This window comes from Pseudorca crassidens, chromosome 15 (genome assembly GCF_039906515.1).
Source record: "Pseudorca crassidens isolate mPseCra1 chromosome 15, mPseCra1.hap1, whole genome shotgun sequence".
Taxonomy (NCBI): domain Eukaryota; kingdom Metazoa; phylum Chordata; class Mammalia; order Artiodactyla; family Delphinidae; genus Pseudorca; species Pseudorca crassidens.
The window spans coordinates 66,730,280-66,747,503 of record NC_090310.1 but is presented as its reverse complement, the minus strand read 5'-3'; the positions used below and the strand labels follow the sequence as shown (position 1 = coordinate 66,747,503).

General features: G+C 52.9%; 1 protein-coding gene across 2 annotated transcripts in view; it reads left to right on the top strand.

Moving 5' to 3' along the window:
- The first annotated feature begins 87 nt into the window (after positions 1-87).
- SLA2 (Src like adaptor 2) overlaps positions 88-17,224 on the top strand; it is a 26,351-nt gene continuing 9,214 nt past the window's right edge. The window contains exons 1-5 of one of the 2 annotated variants that reach the window (XM_067708049.1): positions 88-3,025; positions 5,645-5,778; positions 9,760-9,859; positions 10,248-10,334; positions 12,053-12,156. In XM_067708049.1, coding sequence (XP_067564150.1) covers positions 5,688-5,778; positions 9,760-9,859; positions 10,248-10,334; positions 12,053-12,156 — 382 coding nt within the window. In that variant the 5' untranslated portion in view covers positions 88-3,025; positions 5,645-5,687. Of the gene's footprint in view, positions 5,779-9,759; positions 9,860-10,247; positions 10,335-12,052; positions 12,157-17,224 lie in introns of both variants that reach the window. The other variant, XM_067708048.1, reaches the window with a different exon arrangement.

The window sequence follows — 17,224 nt, the reverse complement described above, 5'->3', positions numbered from 1 at the left end:
GCTCGGGGGGGTACCGAGTGACTGCGTGTGGGCTCCATGCTGGGCACCCTCACATACCTGATGATTATCCACCCAGCAGCACTGTCCGTTTAAAGTGAGGAAACCAAGACCCAGGATAAATAAGTTGCCCGAGGTCATACCAGTAAGCCAGCCGAGATTGAACCCTGAGTCCCTCTGACATGCCTATATTCCTCTCAAACTGAAAACCTGACCGTGAGAAGCCTGACTGTGAGGTGATGCGGGAGAAGCCGAGATCTCGGAAAGGCTGCATCTCAGCTCTGCCCTCTTTGCGCAGTTGCCACCTCCCACCCCTCATGTAGTAATCTGCAGCCACCTGCCAGGGCTCCTGCAACAGACCAGACTGTAGTTCGCCAGGAGGGGCTGTCTTCATACCCACCAAGGACAGTTTCAGGAGGCAGCCGTCTCAGGTCAGTTTTGAACAGTCCAGGGGCTGCAGCTACCACTACATCGAGGTTGCTGTGTCTGTGGCAGACGCTTGTAAAATGACTCGACCCTGCCCATCCTGGTAGAGGACAGGAAACAAATGCATGTGGGCCGATACAGGTGACCGTGCTGAGGTCCTTACAGAACAGGCAGAAGCAGAGTTCCAGAGCTGGAGGTGGTCTCATGGGCACAGTTGCTCTACGAACCCACCTTGCTCCAGCTGCCTTGGCTACACATCGGCAGGGATGGTTGCCTGTTTCCCACCTTGGCTGTGTGCCTGGAGTCGGGCCCCAACTGGCTGGTCCTTACCACACTCATCCTCTTCTCATTTTCATTTCCTTTCTTCCTATTCAATATATTCCAAAAAAAAAAAAAGTTGGGGTGCCTGCTTTGTGAGAGGCAAGGAAATGGCCAGGTAGATGCTCCCACCCAAGATGCTTGTGTGAAGCTTTTTCATATAAATTTCGTATAAATTCCGGAATTCCATATAAATTCCATATAAATAAAAATCTCACCCAGTTCTCATGGCAACTCTGCAAAGTGGCAGTGTGTGTTACAGACAAAGAACAGCTGAGGAAAGTTAAGTGATTTGGCCAAGGACACCTAGCTAGAAAAAGTTCCCAGTTCTTCCAAAATCGATGCATTTTCATATTTTATTAGCTACAGGCCACGCCCTTACACCTTCCTGAATGTTCCTCCTACTGAGCCAGTACGGTAGACCCTTTTCCAGTTTTGTGGATGAGAAAACAGGCCCAGAGGTAACCAATTTACAAATGGTCAAAAAACTAACAGAGCAGCAGATCTAGGCTTTAAACTCTCTAATTCTCAGGTGCCTCCTTGAGTGGAACGGGAGAGGATATGGTGGGATTTTTTTGAGACCATAGATGGTCATTCCCTACTTCCTCGTTCATGGGCCTCTCCTTAAGGCCAGTCCAAAAGTCTGCCTGTCAGATGAAGAGATAGACATCGCGGTGGTGTGGAGGCAAGAGCAGGAGGGTGGGCCTGTGATCAGTTCCCTCCCAGCCACAGGCCACATCCTTGAGTGGCCGTCACCCACCCTAACATCCTGGTTAGAACCTCCACTCTGGCTCCCTCAGCCCTCCACGCCAGGTGCCGCAGGAGTTAAATCTCAAACCAGCCTTTCCCGGGAGAAAGGGAGAACCTGAGCCCGGGTGTGCTCAAGGCCCCAGAAAAGGCTGCATTGTCTGTGAAATAGCGGTTTCACATTAAAAGCATCTGTCTCCAGGATTGCTAAGCCCCTAATGGGGAGGCAGTGAATGGGTGGTTGTTTAGATACTAATGAGCTGAGATTTTTATTAATTTAAATTCAAAAAAAATTTTGGTTTTTTGGCCACGCCACACGGCTTGTGGGATCTTAGTTCCCCAACCAGGGATGGAACCCGGGCCCTGAGCAGTGGAAGCGTGGAGTCCTAACTACTAGACCACCAGGGAATTCCCTAAATTTAAATTTTAATGACTGATTTAAACATACTAATCAAAGGGGGTTCTATCGGAGCTTCTTTATCCTAGCTGAGTGGTTCTTAAGTTTAGGGTGTGCATCAGAATCACCTGGAGGGCTCGTGAAAACAGGTTGCTGGGCCCCTACCATGGAGTTTCTGATTGGGTAGATGAGAGATGGAGCCTGAGAACTGGCATGTCTCACACATTTCCAGATGATGCTGAGGCTGCTGGCCTAGGGACCACACTTGCGGAACCACTGTCCAGGTCCTGCTACACAAAGCGTGGTTCCCAAACCAGCAACATGGGTATCGCCTGGGAGTTGTTAGCAATGCAGAATCTTGAGCCCCACTGAACCAAAATCTGCTGTTTAACCAGATCCCCAGGGGATTCCTATACACATTAAAGGTTGGGACACTCCAAGGCAGTGCTTCCCATACTTGCTAGTCAAAGGAATCTCTTGGAGTGTTTAAGATTCAAATGTTGGGGCTGCTCCTCTGGTGACTTGGATTCGGAAGACGTGGGGGAATCCCAGGAATCATACTAACAGGCCCCTCAGGTGATTATAATAGACCAGGTAAGCATGGGAAACTCCTGCTCATTTAGCTTGGTTCTGTGTTCCTTGGATCAGACCAAGCCACACAGTCAGAGAGAAACCTCTCCCTCCAGGATCATGACGAGGCAGCTGCTTCTCCCCCATAAACCGGAACTTGGGGAAGGTGGCTCCTCGACGGTCTGTGATGCCGTCAGAGGAAACGGGTGGTTGTGAGAACCACAGAGCCTGCAGATGTGAGCTGGGAGCCCCAAGGACCCTGTGACAGAGCTTGAAGAGCCCTGGGCCTGCTTCCTGGCCTGGCTGTGCTTGGGAGGGCCAGCCAGTTGGAGGTGGGGCTCCTTTCCCATCCCCGGGGTACAGACTGCTGACCACAGGCAGATGCCAAGCTCCCCAAAGCAATATCGAGAGCCTCTCCCTGAAGACTCCCAGGCTAAGAGGGTCCCGGGTGACCTAGGACGAAGGACATTGGCCGACTTCCAGAAGGGGCCCCCCAAAGCCCTAACCTCTTCAGCTAAAGCATGAGTCTTAGCCGAGCCCCTGCCCCAAGCCTCTGATGACAGGAAAACAGTAAGTATGCTTGCTTTTTGTTTTCCGACGGCCTTGGGACTGTGAGGAAGGATGGTCCCCTCAAGACTGGGAGTGGGCTTTACGGTTGGGACAGAGCGTCAGTGGATAAGAGGAGTCTAGATTATAACTTCTGAAGACACGTTCAGCTCTAGAGTCTACAATTCTTCTTAAAAGGGTGATCTTTCTCAGTTGAAAGGGAGGGAGGTCTCCTTTCAGCTCAATCCAAATTTATCACTTACGCCGCCACAGAGAAATTATCTGCAGAAAGTTATCTTCAGAAAAACACAAAAGACGCGGATTGTAGATCCAGCTGTGCACTAACCCGCTACGAACAGTGAGCACGAGGTTGCTCTCCCTGGGCCCCGGGCCTTGTTTTGAATGGCATTCAAACCCTGCCGACCTCTCAAAGGGTCAAGTACTGTGGTCAAAACACCAAATGTTCCACGTGCTGACCGCGGCTGCCTTTAATTCTTCGCTTCCGCCCATGCCTGGGTCCCCTAGAAAGTGCCTACCTAACATGTAGTAAGTTGTTCAGATACTTAGACAATTATGATTAGATTCTTAAAAGTTGGGGCCAGTACTATCCCCCCCTTCTAGGTCTGCCCACCCACGGTCTTCACTTTGCCCCTAGAAGGCCTCCTGACATTGACGGGACCAGGTGAAGGGAGCTGGCAGAGTGCTGGGGGCTCTGCCGGCCTGAGTGCAGGGTTCTCCTGCCTCTCGGGCCCAGCCCCCGGCGCCACCTGCAGCGGGGAGAAGTCTCTGGGTTCAGTGTGGTTGGTGACTGTCTTGCTGAAGCAGGGGAAAGGAGACTAACCTCTGCTGAGCACACACTCCGTGCCAGGCCCCTCAGCTTCTCCTCACAACCCCTTCGAGTCAGTATTATCCCAGATTCACCAGTGAGACTCAGAGAAGTTACACGCTTTGCCTGAGGTCACACAGCTCGAGCTTGGTTGGTCTGAATCACTCGTGCTCCCCAGGAATGATCTCTCCCAGGGATTTTCTGGACCCCTGTCCGCATAGTTAAGCACAGAGCATGTGCCCCATACCCAAGGGGAAAGGACTATTGAAAACCCGGCCTGAAGGGGTGCCTTGGCATTGAGGGAAGCAGAGACCCCAGGAGGCAGCAGCGCCATCTCGGGCTGCCAAGCCTTCAGGATCCCAAAGTCGGAGCAGGAAGCGGCTGCCGGGAGCCATTCCCTAATGGTGGGCCTGTTTTGTGTTAAAGAGCTCTCCTGTCCCGTGAATACGGAACTCCCCCGGGAGGCAGGAGCAAACATGCCGTCATCCGCATGTGGACGGCACGAGACTACAGACAGCTGTTCCATTCTCCAGGGCCGGATCCTTGCTCCTCAGACAGGAAGGCCCGTGAGGCCATGGGAGTCACTCCACCATCATGACGGACACCCGTCCTCACCCAGGTGTGGGAAAAGGGTCAAAGGCAAGGATGGAGCCTGCTCTGTCCCTAAACTGGTATAATTATGCCTTGTCTCTAACGAAGAGACTGAAAACCGTCTGAAAGAATGAAACCATCTCCCTACAACATCTTAATACGTATAGTGTTTGAAAAAATCGGCATTACCCTAGAAACCTGGGAATTTAAATTATTCTAAGGATAAGACACCTGTCCAAAGAGCTAATAATCACTTCGTCCATTTAGATAATGTGTATCAAGTGCCTTCCGTGGGTGAAAATGCTGAGGAAATGGGCAGAGAGGTCCTTGTTCTCAACAAGCTATAGAATAATGGCTCATTATACAAGCACCCAAGTATGTGAATAGTTAAAACTTGGGTAGAGCACAACAGGGAGCCCCGAGAGGGAGAAAAGGGAAGGTCCCCAGGCATGGCCTCTGGGGAAGTGCCACTCGGAGCGTGAAAGAGGAAAAGCAGGCCCTGACCTGGCTCTTCACGTGCGCTCTCTCTCAGACCCGTATGGTGGGTATCGTTATCCCCATTTTTCAGATGGAGGCAAAGAGAGGGAAGTGGTTCGACAACCAATCCTGTAAAGGCTTGCAAGTCATGACTATGTCACACAGTCTCCCAGGCGTCTTACTTTGCCCTGTGACACCAGTAACAGTGTGCTCAGTGTCACCTTAGCGCGTGAGACATGCCAGCTAGCTCCCAAGCCCCCTCAGATTCCCCTTGCCCACCTAGCCGTGGGTCCTGGTGTGCCTGGAGTGAACTCTGTCCTGTCACTGGCCCCTGCCGCCCAGTGGCAGAATGTGATCCCAGGTCAGGCAGTGGTTCTGAGTAGACATAGGAGTGATCAGCTAGGGCTGGGGGATTCGGGGAAAACTTCCTGGAGAAGGGTGGGATCCAGACAGGCCCGAAGTGGAAAAAGGGTCTTCCAGTAATGGGAGGGGGCTTCACACACGCAAAGGCCCAGGAACAAAGAATGGAGCACGGCTACAGTGTAGCAGAGATGGGAGGCAAAGAAAACAGGGTCCGGTTTGCAGAAAGCCTTAACCGTCTGGTGGAGGGGCTGGAACCTGGTCCTGATGGGAGGGATCTCATTTGCTTGTGTCCACAAGGAGGTCAGCAGGGCTGAGCTGGGGAGGGAGGGTGTCTGGGCACCAGGCTGGGAGCCATGGCTCTGTCCCCATCACAGCATCTCTTTCAGATTTCTCTTGGTGATGCACTTCTGAGTGTTCTGCTGAGGAACGATGGGAAGTCAGCCCAGCAGGGGGAAAGCCCTTCCAAGCCCAAGCCTGAGCCCCTGTGTGCAAGGCCAGGGGCCTGAGCCCATGCAAGCAGGTAGGCCGAGGGCCCCGGGGCAGCCAGGCCCTTCCTGAGCTGCCACTCCAGCCTCAAGTATCAATGAGGACCTGCTGTATACCAGGCCCTCCCCATGAACCACACAGCCGGGGTCCCTGCTCTTAGGAAGCTTATATATTAGTGGTCAGAACATTAAACCAGATAAACTAGAAAACGTGAGAGTGACCAGAACTAACCAGGAGCGTGTGATGGTCCCCCAGGCATCTCCCATGGCTTCCCTCCTCCTAAACCAGTTTATCCAGAGCCTGAGCTGCAACCCTAAGACCAGCCCACGTCCATAGCTCTCCAAAGCTGCACCGTCCATTACGATAGCCACTAGCCTTATGTAGCTATTTCAGTTTAAACTGAAGTCAATTAACATTAAATTAAATATTCAGCTCCTCAGTAACACCAGCCATATTTTAAGTGCTCTCCAGCCATTTGAAGCTAGTGGCTACCTTACTGGGCAATACAATTATAGAAGATTTGCATTATCGCAGAAAGTCCTACTGGGCAGAAATGCTCTTATCCTGAGAGGTGCTGTGAAATACTTGAAGCAAAACAGAGCTATGATGATTGGAAAAAATGAGTTCATGCAACGCATGGGCTGAACCTGTAATTGTGGTTTTCTGAGGCAGTCCTGACTAAAAAATGCCAGTTTTTAGGACGATTAGTCAATCAAAGTATCCTGCAATATCTAGTACTTTGATGTCAGAGCTACAGCCCCGGTTTGTTTCTTGTTCCCTGAAACAGCCCACAAATCCTTTCTCAAATCACATTCTGATTTGGTTTCGATAATGTATTTGTCAGGGTTCCCCAGAGAGACAGAACCAGTAGAATGTGTGCGTGTGTGTAAGAGAGAATTTATTTTAAGAAATTGGCTCACGCAGCTGTGGGGTGGCCAGTCTGAAGTCTGCAGGGCAGGCCAGAGGGCTGGAGACCCAGGGAAGAGTTGATGCTGCAGAATTCCACAGTGGAGTCTGGAAGCAGGATTCTCCCTTCCTCAAAGGACCTCAGCCTTTTTCTCTTAAAATCTTCAACTGACTGGATAAGGCCCACTCACATTGTGAAGGGTAATCTGCTTTATTCAAAGTCTACTGATTTAAATGTTAATCTCGTCTCAAAAATAGTGTCACAACAACATCTAGACTGGTGTTTGACCAAATATCTGGGTACTGTGGGCTAGCCATGTTGCCGCATAAAATCAGCCATCAGAGATAACAAGATGACTCTAAACCAAGCAGCACTTCTAGGAGGAAGGACACAGACACACAGTTAACAGAAGTAGAAGACTGCAGAGCCACACTGGATATCTGTGTTTGGCAGGCTCTCCCCCAAACTGAAAAGTCCTCTGCAATGGCTGGGGCTTCCTTTCTGCTCCTCAGCCCCCGTCCCCAATATCCACCTTTCTTTTTCTTAAATACTCTTATTTTTTATTAATTTTTTTTCTTTTTGGCCGTGCTGCACAGCACGTGGGATCTTAGTTTCCTGACCCAGGATCGAACCCGCAGCCCCGTGTTGGAAGCGTGGAGTCTTAACTACTGGACAGCCAGGAAAGCCCCAATATCCTGCTCCTCTCTTTAACAGCAGCCTCCCCTAGCCCCCTTGGTCATCGATCGGCACCCTGGACCCTGTAGACTCCTGCTGGGGAGGCAGTTGCCTCCTTCTAGCCACACAGTGTGCACCGAGAGCCTGGGGCCCAGCAGGCCCTGCAGGAAGAGATCTGGAAACCACACAGACCCCCACCTCATTTCCTCTGAATCTAGCCACAGGCAGCGGCCTCGAGGCTGCTCTGAGTCATGCCCAGGATGCTGAGGGGGTGACCCCCCGGCAGGTGTCCTGGGGCCCTCCTTGCCTGTGGGAACTGAGGGGCACGGTGTTCCCCTCTCTGTCAGGGTCTCCAGGGGACGAATGGGCTTCTCTCAGTACTTCTACCCCTGGTCCCAGCAGGAGCATGGATTCTGGGCAACTCCTTTGTCCATCAGCCTTGCATCCAGCCAAAATCTACGAAGGTTCTACCCCATGCCAGGCCTTGTGCCAGGACCGGGGGACACAGTAGTGGACAAGATGGACACAGTCCCTGTGTTCAGGGACAGTCAAACCTCAGAGACAGGTGCTAAACCAATAATCAATTACAACTGTGTTAGATTTTGATGACAGTGTTTTAAGGGACTCTGACCAAGAGTGTGTGCTGAGGGGCTCATCAGGGAAGAGACGTTTCATCCAAGGAGTGAAGGATGAAGGTGACTCAGCTGCCGGAGGGGACCCATCAGGGGGACAGCATGTGCAGCTCAGTGGCTCCTGGGGTGCAAGGCCAGGGCTTCCAGGAGGGGGAGGGGCCCTTCTGGCCACCTGGCTCTGTTCTTGTCAGAGGACACCCTCCCCAGACTTACTTGTACCGTGTATTCGGGCATCAGGTAGGCATTTCCCTGCACCAAGGGATGGCCAGGCCCTACGTTCTGAGGAGCTCCTGTCTGGGGTCACCACGGCGGTCTCCATGTGTGTCTGGGAGGACATGTAGGAACTGGTCCATTTCCAGAATCACAGTCTCATTCTGCTCATGTCCCAGAGGCCCTCAGCCCGCATAGTGTCCAGCTCTGTGTCTGCCCCACCCGTCCCCTGGGTCCTTGTCTGTCCTCTTCTCTCCCTCCCTCACTTCCTGGGGCCCCAGCCCTGTCTAGAGGGCCTCACAGAGGCCTCTCAGCCTCTGAGGAGCATCTGTGAGGCGCATAAACCTTTCTTGCTGACCTCACTGCTTCTCATAGCCTAACGCAGAGACCCCTACTGAGATGGGGTAGGAGGAAGAGAAGGGAGGGCGCTGGGGGGTGGGTGAAGGGCGCCCTGCAGCCCGTGTGTTTTCAGGACAAGTAGGCCTGGACAGGCATCAGGAGGTCTAGATGGTCGGGGCAGGCTGGTCCCGGAGTCGGGGGCGAGGGGATGAGCATTCTGTGCTCAGGGAGCCGCTTGCCGCCTGCTGTCCAACCTCAGAATTGGGCCTCAAGGCCACCACGTGCTCAGGACCAGTCCTGAGGGTGGGGTGCGGTGGCTTGGTGTCCTGTCTCTGTGACTCCCTCTCTGAACGCCAGCCTCCTGGGGAGTCTGGGCCTTTCAGAGACGTGCTGCTGCTGTCCAGCCCAGTCCCCCGGCCCTGGGCCCGTGGGAGGACAGGGACGGGGTGATGTGGCATAGGAGCTGTGCCCGCCCTCCCTGGCAGACTGCCCCGTGCAGCCTCGGTTGCCTTGCTGTGCAATGGGGCTGAATGGAGGTGACACATACAGCACCCGTCAGGCCCTGACACAGAGCAGGTGCTCAGGAAGAGGTGGCAGGTGTGTGACCAGGACACTTGACTGAGACACACATTCCTGCTGGGCGTCTGCTCTGGGCCAGGCCTGTCCCAGTGGGCCCTGGGGCTGCACCTCTTCTGAGGGGGCAGCACAGACCTACGCCTGTCGCTCTGGACAGAGGTCACGGGAGAGCCACTCTGCCCACGTGCACGGCACTCCAGAGTTACAAAGCCCGACCAGGTCAGTGATTTCCTGGGCCCCTCCGGGAGCCCTCCCCCTCCCATGGCCGCCTCCCAGCCCCTCAGAGCTAGTCCATCTGGTGGCCACCTCATCGGTGCCTTTCAGAAGCTGAGCTCAGAGATCCAGGCTGATACCTGCTTAGAGCTGTCGGCTTTAAGCTTGCTGAATTCCTTTATCAGAATCTCCTGTGATGATCTGTATAAAAATGGAATTGTAGCCAGGAGCCCCACTCCTCTTGCCACACCAATCCTTTCCCCGAGGGGCCCCCAAGAGATGTCTGGGCACCCCCAGGGCTCTGCAGAGCCCTGTGGAAAAGCATCAGATTCCAGGTTGCCATCCCAGGATCCCGGCAGACATGCCGCCCTAGGGTGCCCGTGGGAGGATTGATGGTGGGAGCCCAGCCTCCACTGGAGCTCATGTCTGGCCAGAGGGTGACCATCTCTGTCCCTCCATCCAGAGAGGAGCAAGGCCAAAGCTGTGGCCTTGGGCAGTTTCCCAGTAGGCGAGCAGGCAGAGCTGTCTCTGAGACTGGGGGAGCCATTGACCATCATCTCTGAGTAAGTCCCCCTGAGGGCACGGGGTGGGGTGCTCTCTCCCCTCCCCCGATCCCCGAAGATGCATTAGTGGGAGGAGGGGCCCCTTCCAGGGGAAAAGAGCATGGACTTTTGTGCTGAGCTCACACAGCACTGTAATGGTGGGATTTTAGGCAGCTTGACACACCTGCAGGGAAAAGCAGTGGGTGCACAGGGCCTTGCAGGGGGGCCCTGAACCAGGCCATTCACTGCCCAGGAGGTACCCAGACTGGCTGGTGCAAGGAAACCTGGGAAACTCAGGTGGGATGGGTGGCCACAGGACCTACCCTGGAGGGTCCTTGTGAATCCCAAATGAGCGGTGCCCAGGGCCTTGGCCCTTCTGAGAGGGGTCCCCTCGCCCTTCTCTCTCCAGGGATGGAGACTGGTGGACGGTGCTGTCGGACATCTCAGGCAGAGAGTACATCTGCCCCAGCATCCACGTGGCCAAAATCTCCCATGGGTGAGTTCACAGCCCAGGCCCTGCCTCTGGGGAGCTTCCTGCTTTCTCCTCCCACAAGTGTAGTTCTTCACGCCCAGTCTTATGCTGAGCAAAGCTGGGGTCAGAGGAAAATCAGGCCCAGACCCTGCCCTCCAGAGGAGCTGACGACTGACTCTTAGGTCAGCCTGTGAGACATGGAGCCCAGAGGAGAGGGCTTGGCAAGGCCTCGTGGAGACGTGGCACCTGAGCTTTGGAGGGTGGCCGGGAACCTGGTGGTGGAGAATGCTGGAAGGGACTTGCAGGAGGTGGGGACGGCCTGCGTAAATGTCCCCAGAGAGCCTCCTCGGGCTGCCCTTCCAAGAGGCACTTCCTCAGGAGGGCTGGACTCGGGGACGCAGGGTCTCAAAAAGTGTGAGCCATCCCTTGCCCAGAGTAAGTGACAGACTGACTCCAGAGCAAATTCTATGTCGAGAGAGAAAGGCAGTGAATAACTGGAGCCAGGGACATGTCACTGTGTGTGCTGTGACAGCCACGCTTCAGTTCTGAGGAGAAGCACGGCTCCCACACTGGATGGCCTTCCTCTCTGAAGCTCGTGGTGTGTCTGGCTCTGAAGCAACATAGGATCCCGAGACATGTGGACACATCATGGAATCAGCTCACGTCTCCCAGTGGTCTGGGCCTGCGGGGCAGGGGTTTGCCTCCACAGCCTGGCGTGAAGTTTAAACAGAGGAAACACCGACTACCTCCAAGAGTCCCCTTTCCTTGCCTGCACTTCATTTATAGCCTCGATTTTCATAAATCGTATGAATGATGTATTTTATTTACTATAAAACTAGGCTCAGTTTGCTGCTGGCCCCCAGAGAATCACAGCTTCTCTACGTTATTTACTTGGAATCAACTCAACCCTGACTCTGGCATTTCACAAAATGACAGGGAGGCAACCATTTCCATCAAATTGGCTTCTGGAGGCTTTGCCTGGGACCCCCGGACATGACTCTGGGGACAGTAAGAAGCTGATGGACTGTAAACCAAAACATTCCTGCACGACTCCTTGAACTTTTCACTGCAGTGAAGTCCTTCATGGACGCACATAGGTGAGGGATTAAGTGAAGAGAGAAAAGGAAGATGTGGGCTCAGAGTTATCAACAATCCCAGCATTGGAAGAGGCACGTGTGGCTGTTGATGGGCTACGTGATTTTTTCCAAAATTTTAGAATGTCTTGAACATTCTAGTTCCAAACTTTCTACTCACAAATAAGCTACAGTGGAAGTTAGATTTCAGTGATAATGAGTAAATGTTCACCTGCATACCTTTTGGCTACAAAGTTAAACTTTAAACTGCTGAAATAAAATATTTACTAAAATTAAAAAAAAAGAGAGAGGCAATTCTTGGAGAGGTGAAGGCTTAGACAGGTGAGTGGATGGTGTAGGGGTGCTGGGGGAGCTGGGCAGTGAGAGGAGAGGGTCTGGGATCACCTCACCTGCCCCCAGACCCTGGCCACTTGGGAATGAGCTCTTCAGTTAGAAAAGGCTGGGGCTGACCCCATGAGATGGTCCTGGCTGCAGGGGCCTCGGAGGTCAAGGACAAAGCTGGGGGCCCTGAGAGACCTGAGGCCAGCTCTTCATGGGACGTATGGAAGTCTGAGGCCCACAGAGGGAAGAGAGGTTCCAGTAGAGTCTTGGGCCACCCACCCCCAGGCTGACCCCCGACCCTCTCTCTGCTCATCTCCCCACCCCCAGGTGGTTATATGAGGGCCTGAGCCGGCAGAAAGCTGAGGAACTTCTGCTGCTGCCTGGAAACCCAGGAGGGGCCTTCCTCATCCGGGAGAGCCAGACCAGGAGAGGTGGGTAAGCTCAGCCTGCCATGGGCTTTTCCCTTTCATGCCGAGAGCCAGGTGTGATGTGACTTGGGGGTAGAGGTAGGAGGCCACATGTGGAGGGCTGGAGACCTGGCCTTGGAGTCGGGCAGTCTGGCTGACTGACCACATGTTGCTGCCGTGAGAGCCTATCAACAATGGGGCAGGGCTTCCCTGGTGGCGCAGTGGTTGAGAGTCCGCCTGCCGATGCAAGGGACACGGGTTCGTGCCCGGGTCCGGGAAGATCCCACATGCCGTGGAGCGGCTGGGCCCGTGAGCCATGGCCGCTGAGCCTGCGTGTCCGGAGCCTGTGCTCCGCAACGGGAGAGGCCACAACAGTGAGAGGCCCGCGTACTGCAAAAAAAAAAAAAAAAACAACAACAACAATGGGGCGATAACCTGCATTTCTAAAAGTGGTGTGAATTGCCCACGGGAGGGATCCAGCTCAGCCAACACTTTAGCAACCAGAACTCGTAACCGAGTATAGTCACAGGACTTCTCTGCCTTGACCAGCAATGATTTCTCCCTCCCCAAGACACAGCATGACCCTGATCTCTTGACAAGGTCTCTGTGCTTTGGGTCACCAGCCAGTCGGAGCCAGAAAACCCACTAGGAGTCACCTCATGATCTTCCTTTCTGTGCTGTGCAGATGGGGAAACAGAGGCCCACAGAGGGATAGGGACATGTCACACTGCACGTTCATATGGGACTTCTCCCACCCCAGGTGCAAACAAAACACGAAGTCGAGTCTGTCTCTGATGCCCCTGCTTCTCTCTGAGCTGCCCTGAGTCCCTTACACCAGGGACAGAGAGGGACGTTGAAGGAGTGGCAGTGCCCTCATTTATGTTAGGCTCTGTAAATGCCTTCAAACAACCCTGTGGGGATTGTACTTCCAATGTCCCCATTTTACAGATGAGGAACTGGAGATTTGGGGGAAGAGAAATGATTTGCCTGGGGAGACACAGCTAATAAGTGCAGAGCTGGGATTCAAACCCCGCTGAGGTTCATCGCACTTCAGACACCCAAGAGAGGCCCACCTGTGACAGTAATGGTAGCATTACAAGCACAGGGGCAGACTAGGGAGAAGCTGTTCAGGAGTGAGGACGGGCTGCCTGTGCTTCCCTTAACTGAACTCACTTTGATGCGTCATCAGGGTCCTTTGCTCTCTACTCAGTCTCCCTCCTGGGGCCCCTTCCAGTGCGTGTCTTTGCCTCTCCTTCCCTTCCTTTGGGAGCCCCCTGGGTTGACCTCTCCCCAGCCCCTCCTACTATTTTCCAGGCAGCGCCAGCATCTCTCACATACACCCATAGGCAGGCCAGGGTGGGGGGCTGGCTCAAGTGCAACAGCTACAAACAGGAAACCATAGCGGTGCTGTTGGGGGCGGGGGCACTGTAGACCGGGCCCCAGTGAGTGTGAGAAGCCACAGGAAGTGCTCCGTGCTCAGCTGCCCCTCCCACACCCCTTCTCTGGCCTGGTTCAACCCCAAGAGCATAGTGACCGAAACTTATTGCCTCTCTGAGCCCCTTTTCCAAGAAGGCACATATACAAGAGGAACTGGTGGAGAAATAAAGGAGAAAGCAGATAAGAATCCATGGGATCTTTCTTTTTTTCCTTGCAGTTTTATTGAGACATAATTGATACACGGCACTGCGTAAGTTCAAGGTGTAAAGAATCCATAGGATGTTTAAGGATCTGCAAAATTGCTGGGATTAAGGTTAGATTTGACTCTGAGGTTCCCCACAGCAACACCAAAAAGGGATAGATCAGAATGCAGCTCTCATTATCGAAAAAGGAAGAATTTGCCAATTCTGCAGGAAAGGCAATTTCCAAGTACTAATTTCTAATCTCTCATCCTGGGCTTCCTTTTGGAGAGTGTCTGTTAAGCTGCAGGTTACAACCCATTTGTGGGCCAAGAAATCAGTTTGGTTCAGTGGTTATAGACCAGTGGGTCTCAAACCTGGGTGGGCATCAGAACACCTGGAGGGTTTGTTAAAACAAAGAACTGGTCCAGCTTTAAGAACCACTGATCTAGACCTTGGCTGTGTGTTGGAATCATCTGGGGGAGATTTATAAATTACTGATGGCTGCACCCCACCCCCAGAGTTTCTGATTTAATTGGTCAGGGGTGTGGCCTGGGCCCTGGAAGCTACAAGAGCCCCCCAGGTGATTCTGATGTGTAGCCAAGGTTGAAACCCATTGGTTTAGTGGATCTGGACCAGGGAGCGTTGAAAGTGAAATATAGCTGAAAACATTAAGATGCATCACTGGGGTTGGGGAAAATATTGCTTCACCAAACTTTTTGTTTTCGATAATTTTAAGTGTGTTCTGGGTCACTGTAAAATTTCATATGTGGTTTGTGGTCAAAAAAAGTTTGACACTAAATCTGTACGGGCCCGAGTGACGCCACAGGATGGTGGTTCTCAGACTTGAGTGTACAGGAATTGTCAGGGGACCGTCTTGCTGATGCACTCTTAGGCCCCGCCGCAGACCTGCCCAATCAGACTGCGGGGTACAGAGGTCAGAAATCTGCTTCCTTCACAAGCTCTCCGGATGGTTCTCATGTGCTTTTAAGTTTGAAAACACAGTTCCAGTCTAGGGAACCCAAAATTAAGTAATGAGAGACAATGTTTTTCATGTTTACATAATGCATCTTGTCATATATAACGGTAATTAACTGTTGACCAAGTGAGTGAGTGATATCAGGATCAGCTCTTCTTTGGCCCAAGATCGAGACGTACCTGTGGGAAGGGAATACTGTAGGGGCTTTGAGCCTGTGGGTGGACGAAGGCGGAAGGCCTGGGGCCACTGAGCTCCCAAGAACACTACTCAAGAGTCTGGAGGGGGAGGGGGAGACCCCCCATCTTCCCCAGAGTCCCTCTGGCATACCTGGTTGTGTTCTAGGCCTGGGGGGAGCCATGGCAGGGCCCAAGTCAGGCCGAAAACCTTGGTGTGAGAAGGGGCACAACGAGTTTGTGGAGGTCCCAGGACTGCTCCAGAGGTTAGCGCCAGCGCCAGACCCCTAGAGCGTCACCCTCTTGCCTTCCTACTGTCCTACTATGTGTCCGTGCTGTGTTGAGCATTGCAAGGGAGACTGATGAGCAAGACAGGCTTCCTGCCCCTGAGGGACTCACCTCTGTGATTCTGTCAGCCGAGAAGCACTTAAAAGCATCTCCTCCGAGTCAGGCCTGATAAGTTTTGATTCCGGCCCTCAGGCTTCAGACAGTCAAGGGTCCAAGGTGCAGCATTCTCGAGGCTATCAGCTTCTTAGAGGTCTCAGAAGAAGTTCAGAGGGTCCTGCTAGACCTACGTCCCCCAAACAGGTTTTAACGTGCTCCCTCACACCACTGTGGACCCCTCCCCTCCTCCCGGCATCATCATCAGAACACCTGGGAGAACATGGCTCCTTAGGTCACTGCAGGCCAGGGTGTGACACTGGCTAAGCCTGCTGGAGCTTTCTGGAATCCGGGACCTCATACTTTCCTTGCCTTTTTCCCAGTGGGTCTCCCTCCAGGCCCTGCACCCAGGCTTAGCTCCTACCATTCCTTCCCACAGCCTGCCTCTGGCCCACTGCCCACCAGAACACTCCTTGAATGAACACACCTTGTTCTTTCCACTGCTCCATCCTGCACATGAGCCTCCCTCAGGGCCTGGAAAGCCCTCTCCTCCAGTCCTCCACTTGGCCAACTCACACTGATCCTTCTCGACCCACTGCAATGCCATTTCCCCAGGTTATTTGTCACTCTTTGCTCTCAACTCCCACAGCATCCTGAAAAGACCTCTTCTGTAGCTGCAATAAACTTATTTCTTAAAACAAAGTCAGGGTATGTGGTCTAACAGCAGGGGAACTAAATATTTGAGATGAGGACCATAAAGGAAAATTCTGGCTGAGGGATGTGCTGAGGGACAGTATTTCTTTCCCCAGAGTATGAAGATCTGATTACCTGTGTCTGGGGCTAGTGCAGTGCCAGCTTGTAGTAAGTGTTCAACAGATGTTTACTGTATAAATGGATGAGTAAATGAGTGCATGTATGTACGTTGAGGGGAGGAGAGAGGATGAAGAGCTGGGGTAGGGTAGACTGACCCCCAACACCATCTGTGCTCACAGCGGTAGGAGTGCATATGGTGGCAAGGACTCCTCAAGTCTGCTTGTATCATGGCCGTGTCCAGTGTTTATCACAGAGACTCAGTAATTCATTCAACAAATAAATATTGCATGGTGACTCTGTGCCAGCCACTGTTCTAAGTGCTGGGGATTCAACAATATAAAAAGCACCAATAAAGAGGTTAAAAAAACAGCAAAATCCCTGCCACAATCTAGTTGGCAACGTGCATAGTGAACAAACAGTAATTGAGCAACTGATCATGGCAAGTGCCACGAAGAAACAATAAAGCAACAGTTCAAAGGAACAGAGTAAACAACAGGTGCATCCTCAGCAGGAGGCAGGTGTGCCTGGAGCAGATCCAAGGTCACCGGAAGTCAGGTCATGCAAGGCCTTTCCAGGGTGAGAGCTTCAGATTTATTTTAAGTGTTGACAGGGAGGGTTCTAAGCAGGGGAGTGACATGATCTGATCCCTCTACGTTGCAAAGAGAGGATTTGGCAGGGGATGAGGCGGAAGTGGGGAGCCACATGGGAAGTTGTTGCAGGCTAATAAGAAGTGGTTAGATTCCGGATATGTTCTGAATGTAGCCAGTAGGGTTTTCTGTGGGGCTGGATGGGAGGTGATGGAGAATGGAAGCTGCCAGGGATGATGCCGGGGTTAGGAGCTTAGTAATGAATGGATTGCGTTGCTGTTTTCTGAGATGGGAAGATGGTGGGCAGATAAATTAGGACGATCCCTTGTGAGGCTCACAGTTGGTTATATGGTGGGGTGGGGTAGTGTTGAGGGACAGACGATGGGAGAATAGGACCTTTGGTGCTAGCACTTGTGTCTGGGCAAGCCTAGAGCTGGGGTTTCTACCAGGCAGAGAAGGTGTTCTGGAGAGGAGTTGCCTGAGTAGGAACTGAGTTGTAAAAGGAAGGCTGGCGGTTACGCAGGTGGAAGAGTGTTCCATATA